The 9,942-nt window shown below is 38.8% G+C and overlaps 1 protein-coding gene across 1 annotated transcript; it reads right to left on the reverse strand.

Annotated features, from left to right (window-relative positions):
• Positions 1-58: 58 nt before the first annotated feature.
• LOC146960672 (integrin alpha-4-like) lies at positions 59-9,893 on the reverse strand (the record flags this gene model as incomplete). Its single annotated transcript, XM_085772167.1, has 9 exons — positions 59-214; positions 1,491-1,598; positions 3,196-3,283; positions 3,688-3,777; positions 3,974-4,050; positions 5,876-5,977; positions 6,099-6,240; positions 8,542-8,618; positions 9,741-9,893. Coding segments are annotated over 9 exons (993 nt in total), but the record flags the coding sequence as incomplete, so codon positions are not given.
• Positions 9,894-9,942: the final 49 nt, after the last annotated feature.

Raw genomic sequence — 9,942 nt, forward strand, 5'->3', positions numbered from 1 at the left:
AGCTAGATTTACTACTCTATGTGAAGAAGTAAGTTTAGATTAGGTTTAGTGTGTATGTTCATGTGTGTGTTTGTGTGGTTGTGTGTACCATTCTGCGGGAGGAGGTGGAGGAGAAGAAGAAGATGAGTTGTTTGATGAAGGAAGCATCGGGGACGTCACAGTCGTCGTTGACTGAAACCGTCTCACCGCTGATCGAACACACACCATGAGACGTCTGCACACAGAGAATAAAAACATATTAACATTAAACACATACTGTTCTAACACTGATGTTTATTATTACTGTGATAATGTGATTAATAATCTTTCAGTGGAAGGAGAAACTCCCCCCAACCTTTAAGATGTGGATCAATGACCTTCTACACAGAAGATTCGGGTAACCCTTTAATTTACAGGCCGTTAATTACGTGATAATGTCAAGAAGTCGCCTAAAAATAACGGCCAATTTCAGAGCAAAGTCATGTTTTTCATAAAGATGCTTTTCATGCTTGTTTGGGAGAGGCCAGAATTTTTCTCCACCAAGTCCTTGCAATTGACCGTTACTTCATTATATATTTCTCGACAACACTATGAAATTGACCGTTACTTCTAGTCTATTTCTAGACATTATGATGCAGTTAACGGCCTGTAAATTAAAGGATTACCAAAGATTCGCTATTCTACAAGAGGATGTACTCAAACATTTTATGCCATATCGAAACCTTCCTTTAGTTATACAGAGAAATTAGACGTCACTTATTTTGGTGTTATTTATATGAACCTGTATTGTCTATAATTTAAAAACCCATAAGGACTATTTTTGATTTATTTATGTATTATACCATTTTTTCCCCAAAATCCATCAATCCATCAATTTATTAATCTGTTTTGTTTTAATTTTATTGTTATATATAATTTTAATATGTATAGTAAGTGATGCATATAATATATGTATTATTTCTATTTACCTGTACCTGTTTCTATCTCCTGTACCGTCTGTCAACTGTTGATTCCCTCCGTCTGGAGTTCAACGACCTTTTAGAGAAGCTGTTCCTCTCATGGCCACTAGATGCTGTGGCAAAAAATCTACAATATGTAAATGGAAAAAACCCCAGCGTCTCTGTAGACACATAGAACGTGAGTACATTTTGTTCTACAACTACTTCAGGTTTCAGTTGGTTAAGTTATTTCCTCTAACGTGCGCCTGAGCGGAGAACCACTGTACCATGAAGATGATATTCAAACTTTATAGGAGGTATTTAGCTAGAGGCGTCTACCTACAGTATAACACTCAGCTGTCACCTCATGCTCACACCTCCCTAAACTACATTTCTCTGGCCCCTGTAACTGAGAAGTGTGGCGGCAAGCGGTAAACACAGACACCCACATTTGAAATCTATATTCAGAAACCTGTGAAAAACCTCCACAGACACCGCCGACAGGTTTTACACCGTCCGTGCTGTTTCTGCTTCTTCTCACACTCCTGCATCGCTGTTGGTTGGTTCACGTACCTGCACGTCGACCACCTGCAGCAGCCGGTGTGGGTACGGAACGAGCATCTTCGGTAGCGCAATGTCGACCACAGTATCTACTGACTTGCTGGGACCAGAGTTTAAAACCTGCAGACAAACAGAACAACACATATAAAAGCCAGAAATCAGATAGAAGCAGCGCACTCAATCATCTTTATACTGAAGAAAACTTTTTTTTATTTTATTTTCACAAAATCTAAATCATAAATACAAATCCATAGTTATGTAAGTAAATATATATAATCGTGGTATACATGCACAATATAACTCCTTGTTCTTGTTTCTGATTCGATTTCTCGTTCATATTTTTGTTGCATCTTATATATTTATGGTATAAACCGAAATTTTTGTGACTCTCTTTTTTCCCATTTGTAAGCATGGATATCACTAAGTTGATTACTAAATTGAGATTTGGCTGTCTGTGGATTAGCTGGGGTTAGGAGAGGAGAGAGTGTGTGTATAAATCCTGTAATGTGTTTCACTGTATTTCTTTTTTTCCCCTCAACTTTGTATTATTTGTATCATTTTGTGGAAGGACCCCCTTGAAAACGAGACGATTCATCTCAAGGGGCTATCCTGAATAAATAAATTCAAAATTAAAACAAAAAGGAGGACAACAAAAAGAAAAGAAAAGAAAACAACAACAGCAGCAAAAACAAAGGTGAAATTATATATAAATAACAAGGCTCTCTGTTGCCACAATCCCATTTCCCATCGTATGAGTGTGGGTTTATGAAAGATTATTGTTGCAGCTTCTGTGGGGCGGCGGCCGATTAAAACAAGTAAATAACTCCCCTCTCCAGCTCAGGTTGAACTAGAGGCAAAAACTTAAAGGAGTTCAAGAGACCTCGGAGGCCCCTCCCGTCGCCCTCGGAGGTTTTAAGAAAAACAGAGAACTCAGTGGAGGCAGGATCTTGTCAGGTTGTTATTAACAGCAAAGGAGTGACCTGCCGACCTGGGAGTGACCGGGGAGTGACCGGGGAGCACACCCAGGTCACTCCCAGTTCAGCAGGTCACTGATGTTACTCACTTGTAAGCTGCTCTGGATGACAGCGTCTGCCAAATGACTAATTGTAACTGTAAATGTAAATGTAGAAGTTGGTTCTCTGTCCAAACACACCTGGAGAAACTCCTCAAGCCCACACTGATCAGGGTTCCCACTCGTTTCCAGGACATTTTCAGCTGCTACTGTATTACGGACATTAGTTTTTACGCCATACACTAATAAATTCATCCCCTTTCCCCATTCATGCTTTGGAGAAGTTTACATTTAGCCACTTTGTTTCTATGTTTATTCCTCTCCCAGAAGTCTGGTTTAAAGATGTGCAGTCTGTGGCTCTAACTTATGAAATAATATCTTACATGCTGCTTAGAAATTATGACAAATTTATCATAGAACAACGCAAACATGTTGTTTTTGTTTTTAATCCACGCCCACACCTCTCTGCTGCTGCGGGAGAGAAAACCCTCATGCTCCAGGTCCAACATTGGCAACACTATCAACACAAACTCTCTAGTTTTCTCACTAGTCTCTTCTTTGGAAAATAAATCCTTGGTGGGGTCTGAAAAAGTGTGATAAATAATATTCAGGGACAACTCAGGCTTTTCCAGGACATTTAACATTTTCCAGGACTGGATTTTCCAGGATTTTAAAGGACGTGTGGGAACCTTGACTGATGTTTACCTTGTATGTGTAGTTGAATCTTTCACTGTAGCAGTCGACTGGAGTCAGGTCTTCATCTCCAAACACAAAAGAGGTTGGAGTCACAAAACTGAAGAGAGATAGAAAAGTTACAGTTTTAGCATCTAGATCGTGTCAAACATGTCTAATGTTCCTATTTATTCTTTTTTAAATTCTTTTTTATCTTTACTTTTAATTTTCATTACGTTTTTCTTAACCATTTTGTGCTCTACGTCCTGTATGTAAATCACTGTGCAGCACTTTGGTAAACTTTTATGTTTTGGAAATGTGCAATATAAATAAGGAGTGGATTGGATGTTTTTTTAAATACTAATAATGAACTAATAATAATATTTTATTACAGAATGAAAATGCACAAGCTATATTTGTTTTAATACATGGATTATTGTTATTATTTATAGTTCAATTGTTTTTATTGTCATAATTATTATTAATTCTAAGAGAGCAATAGTAAGGTGTGCTAATGTGACTCACCCATGGATGTTGATGTTGACGCCATATTTAAGAGGAAGGAGGAGACTGTGGGCGTTGTCATGGAGATACTCCACTCTCTCGTAGTTGTCGCTGAACAGAAAACGGATTAAACACATTAATACATAACTAACGTGTAAACATGTAATCTTAAACTTACAGAACTTACTGTGCCACTTTGGAGAGCTCACGTTAATGTAATGTTTTGTAATAATCAGTCTGCTGCTTAACTAAACTGGATCAATAATGTGACACTATGGATGATACCCAGGTTGTGTGTGTCCTTTACCTGCTGGTGTTGACGTGGATGCTGATGTTGGCAGGTGTGCTGTTGTGGTTCACATCCAACAGGAAGCTGATATTCATCTATAAGAAACAGGAAATGTCTGTGATCACTCACTTCACTCCTTCACTCTCAACTCAAGTCTATTTTTTATTGTCTTGTCTCCAATTAAGTTCAACTGTTGCATTCTTGTTAATTGGGGCTGGGTATCACTACACTACGAGTCGATATTGATTCATTTAGAGATATTTCAGTTTTAATACCAATTTGCTTGGTTATGAAAGAGATTTTCACAAAACTAATTTTGTAACAGTACAAAGTTGGAACTCTCTAACTCTCTAACCTGGTGGATTATCAAAAATATTCATGTTTACATTAAATTGACTGAAAAGCAGTTACATTAATGCACACTCCAGAAGTAAACAGTGCAACAGTGTAATGGCGTGTCAAAAGATCGATCTAAGGAGTTCATGAATCGATAACAGTATCTTTAAAGGGATAGTTCAACATTTTGGTAAATTGGCCCATTGCCACAATCCCTATAGTCATAGCAGTAGGTTCGTTACCTTTAATTGTCGGTGCAAGCTATTTTTAGAACAGCGGAGCAGAGCGGCGAGCTGCTCAGAGCTACGCTACGGAGGCTCATGGGATTTCTTGGTTTCCCTCATCAAACTCATCAAATACACAATCCAACAACTCCACAACGCTCTGGTGGACAACTTGTGACCTGCACATTCACCACGCTATGAGATAATAACGGAACGTTTTTTCGAGGTAAATGCAGAGTCTGCTTGCTGAAAAACTGCCCCTGACGGGAACGTGCATCAGCGGTTTTGCATGAATTTACCTCAAAAACAACTCGGTCTCGTAACGTTCTGTTATTATCTCATAGCGTGGTGAATGTGCAGGGTGTGCAATTCTGGGGAAACTCAGACATTTCAACAGCGTCTTTCACAATATTCACGATAAAAATAAAATAAAACGAGACAAAGGAAATACAGCAAGTATCTGCTGATGAGACAAAAGCCGGAGAACAGAAAGTACAGTCACTCCTGACCTAAAGACAGTTTGATCTAAGACTGAGCTGAGGTCCGGTGCTAACGAACCATTAGTGCCGTGGTTCAGGGGATGATCAAGGGATTCAATGGGAAATCTTGTACAAACACTCACAGCTCCCAAATCATTAATGTAGATGATCATTCTTTTTACCTTGCTCATTCATACAAGTGTAGTAAACGTAAGTACATTTACTTGTTTTTCCATGTCCACCCACACTGTGCAATATCTCAGACCAAACAACGTGTACTGTATATAATACAGTTGTATATACTGTAGTATTTTCTTACGTAACAGTACATATGTTTGTTTGGTAACACTTTATAATAAGTACAAATTATTGAGCATTAGTTAAGCATTAATCAATACTGAATTCATCATTTATAACACATGAATACTCATAAGTATGTAGTTTACAGTATAAACAGTTAAAAATGTTTTACTCATCATTGATAAGCACTAACTGTATTTATAAACTACATATGAGTATTCTTTCACATAAATATAAATTCTTATAAATTAAGAATTCAGTATTTATTAATGCTTAACTAATGCTTAATAGTGTGTATTTATTATAAAGTTTTACCCTTTGTTTTTTATATATATTTTTGTACATAGTGAATTCTTTCTTCATATTTTTTTATTCCTTACTTCTTTATGTATCCTGTATTTCTCTTCTACCGTTGCAAGTGAATTTCCCACTCATGAGATCAAGAAAAAGTCTTATGTCTTCTATTACCATGCTGACATTAGCACAACCATCTATGAGCGCAGGCTGACAGAGCAGCTAACACGGCTGATTGGTCTTGTCATACAACATCTTCAGTCAACGTGTGACTGACTGATGCTCACCTGGTTGCGGGCCGGGAGGACGAGGCTGGTGACGCCGCAGTCGACAGTCACCATTGTGCTGTTGACTTCCTCGGTGACGTCACAGCTGACGACGTTGTCCTCCTGCACACAGATCAACGGCAAATGACATAGGATGACATATATAGATTAAATCACATTTTAATATACTGTATGTCAGAGACTTTTGTGCTCGAAACCCCGATGATCGTTCTGTTAAACTCACATTCTGCAGCACTTTGATGTAGTGGATGTTGTTTGGGAACCGCAGCGTCAGACGCGGCAAGAAGGCGTCGTCTCCAGAATTCAGCAGCGAGGTTTTTAATGTGATTGTCTGTCCGGAGCCGAGAGCGAAGTACTGCTGCTGACTGAGGAGAGGAAACAACAACATCAGCACTGTTCCAGTCACAGCCAATATTGAAACATAGATGTGGATTTAACCACTTACTAGTACATCTTTTTGACAATTTGACTTGTTTCTATTGCTGCTCTGTTTCTCTTAAACTGTTTTTGAATCGCTGCACAGTATGTCGTGTTTATGCCCTTACATAAAAATGACAATACAGTGAAATCTGAAAATCTGAGATAGTGATAAGTACGATAAGTGCGAGATATTATGGAATAAACACAAATATATTGATATAATTCTAATCTCTGTATGTTCAACATTACGCTGCATGGTTAGTCTAGCAAGAACAAGTTAACAAATTATATTATATCTGTTGGACCGAGACATGGAAATGAAATGTAAAAAAGAAATATCTACAGGTTTGTGAAGGGTGAAAACAGCTGTTTCCTACGTTTTCATTGTTTATACCAAGTTAGGCTAAACCACATCCTCTGTACAAGCAACACAGACACGAGTGGTATCAGTCTTCTCATCTCACGTTGGCCAAGAAAACTGAATAAGCATATATTTGCAAAACAGTGTCAAACAGTCGACCCAATTTATATATTGATATATCAGTATCATGTTACTGCAGTATTACAGAAGAACAAAACAACAGCAGGTCCAAGTAGAACCAAGATAAAAGCGCTGCTGCTGCTGACAGATGTTGTGCTGAATGAATACTCCTGAATTAGCCAGAAGCTAATTAGCATCATCTGATCGGAACAACCTCTATGTTATTTTTACACTAAAACACGGTTTAATAAAGGTCATCATCATCACTAGGTGGTTTACATGAACACTTTTTCCTCGTTCTGACTGAATTCATTCCCAATGAGTCTTTCGTAACCCAAAAGACTCATTGTTTACAACGCTGTTTCCATGTGATATGATCTAATCCAATCGGATGTTTACATGAGCCACTGCATTTATTCAGAGCGGATGTTTTACAGCCGCGTGACACGTGCCGAGCGTAACGGGCCTGTCGAAATTATATAGAAATGACCCGGGTCATTTTTCCTCTTTCTTTTGGTCGTGTCCAGCTATAAATGCCAGTGAGCCAATTTTCACGTTTGTTGAGAACTCTAAAGATCAAAACATCCTGCAACTAATCAAAGATGGATATCTATGGTCTGATCAGTGCAGTAGTTGTTCATTGTTTTGACACTTTCATTCAAGCATTTGCAAGTGAAGAAACGTCACTACGCATTTACGTCGACACGGAAAAGAAAGAACGTAACCAGACGACATTCAGTTTCACCGTTTACATGACACAATTGACCTATGGCTAAGCCACGCCCCCAAACACGATGAGCCAATCACAGTGCGCATAGCTAGCCCATACACTCGGACATTCTCTGCTTCCACGTCAATTGAAATGCATTGCAGTTAGTCAGTTTTCATTCGTTTTTATGTTTTTTCTTGACATTTTCAGTTTAAAATGGTCAAACGGTGTGCATGGGGTACATGCAACTCCGACACTAGGTATCCCGAGAGGCTGGGCGACGGGGTGGATTTTTTTAACCCTTTCCCAAGCCACATCTCAACCAAGAGAAGTGTCTGCTCTGGATAAAGTTATGCAGTAGACCACAACACCAACTAAACGTGGATAAACTTAACAAGGATGTCTACATCTGTTCTAAGTTAAGTCAACAACGTATTTGAGGCAACATATTGTGAGAGATGTTTGGATGTTAGCCAGTATCACAACTAAGCATAAAGCCCGCTAGCTTAATGCTAACGTATAATGCAAAACTCCATAGACAGGCTAACAGAAGTTAGCCCGTCGCTATCGGCTTCGAGATGATATTTAATCTTTCTGTCTCCAAAAATCACCAATTGCCTCCTGTGAAATGTCTCCTACTGTGACAGCTGCCATAGCAACTGTCACTGAATGTTGACTGTTTGTCCGAGTGAGTGGAGGGGGCGGGGCTTAGCCATAGATCAATTTTCATTTCTTTCGGTTGAAGAAAAGGTTTCTTCCACCTCTGTTTTGGGCTTGTTTATTCTGATTGAGCTGTTTATATGCAGCATTTCCAGTCGGTTTTGGTTTTGAACATCTAAACCGATTCTAATCTGAATATTTGGCTCCATGTGAACCCAGCTAGAGACTGAACGACCGACTGAATCATTAAGAAAACAAAATTGCTGTTGTTTCAAACAGTCTCTCTCTCTCTCTGACTATTTCTTTGTGATTCACAACTCCCTACTGTGTGTGTGTGTGTGTGTGTGTGTGTGTGTGTGTGTGTGTGTGTGAGTGTGTGTGAGTGTGTGTTCTTACTGTGGCAGCACTAGTTGAGCCGACAGCTGCATGTTGGTTGAACAGTTCACCAGAGAACAGGAACGAGCAAACCAAGTCTGAAAGAGAGAGAGAAAGAGGTGAGGAGAGGAAGATACTAATGAAGAGGAGGGGGAGTCGTCGGTGACCTTTGACCCCCAGACGGATGATTACCAGATGATTAACATTTCCCTCATGACTAACTCCAGCTGTAAATTCCTACATGTTAACTTGCTCCGCTCTGTTTTTCATGAGCCAGTGGGACGTTGGTGTGTGGACGCGGGATGAGTGGACCGATGTTGGTTAATGTGTTGCAGCTGTAAACACATCTGGAACAGCAGGAAGTCATCATGAGTGTGTGTGTGTGTGCGTGTGTGTGTGTGTGTGTGTGTGTGTGTGTGTGTGTCTGGCGGAGCTGACATCAGATTAGCTGTTTCCTTCCCTTTAACACAGATTGGCCTGGTGATGGACAGACAGGTTTCACAACGAAGCTGCTCTGACAGGAAACTGACAGATACTGTGTCTCACTTATAGTTGTATATATTAATATAAATAAAAAAGTAAAAGTTAAATCTAGTTAGATTTTTTTTTTCTTATTGTTCGTTTGTTCTTTTTTTTGTGTGTTAATTGATTAATTGTTAATTGAGGCACTTTGTATAATTTGTCATATTAAAACTATGATACATATTTCAATTACTATACTAGTCTTCAGTGCAATTTTGATGCTATTTGCACATGTAATTAGTAGATTTCTTAAATAAATATAGATATATAGGATAGTGTATATTATGTGATGAGTGTGAATGTACAAAACATTGTGTGTACTTTGTGTTTTATGGACTACAGACGGAAATTAGCTCTGTGTTAAATCTGGTGCACCCATCTTTTCGTTTTTTAAAATGATTAACAATGTCCCTAAATAAAATCAAAATCAAAATCAAATCAAAGAGCTAATTACTGTACACTTTTACAGCATTACGACACTTTTCTTTCACTGGATCTTCACTGATGTAACGTATGCAGAGAGAAAGCAGACTGAGGAGTGTTTCTATCTATGTTAACGCAATAACAAATCACAATCATGTTGAGCACATTGACCAGTGTGTTGCAAGCCAGTGTTTGCTGCACTTATTGTTAAAAAATCTTGCCATTGATAATATGTCCATGTGTTTCATCTAGATAATTGTTTAAAGAGTCGGTACCTGGTTCGTGATGACGTTCTGTTGTCCACCTCTCTGCTGCAGGATGGGTTTTAACGGAGGGAAGGATTTGGGCGACGTTCTGTGTGATTTTGTTTCTCTAAGACCGTAGGAAACCTCAAACTGGACCGGGGTAAAAATGTCCCTCACGTCTTTCTGTAGAAGGAAGCAAAAGGTACATATTGTTATCTGACCTGTATCAAAT

Source organism: Trachurus japonicus, unplaced genomic scaffold (genome assembly GCF_045865225.1).
Source record: "Trachurus japonicus isolate A0001 unplaced genomic scaffold, Traja_1.0 AP030141.1".
Taxonomy (NCBI): domain Eukaryota; kingdom Metazoa; phylum Chordata; class Actinopteri; order Carangiformes; family Carangidae; genus Trachurus; species Trachurus japonicus.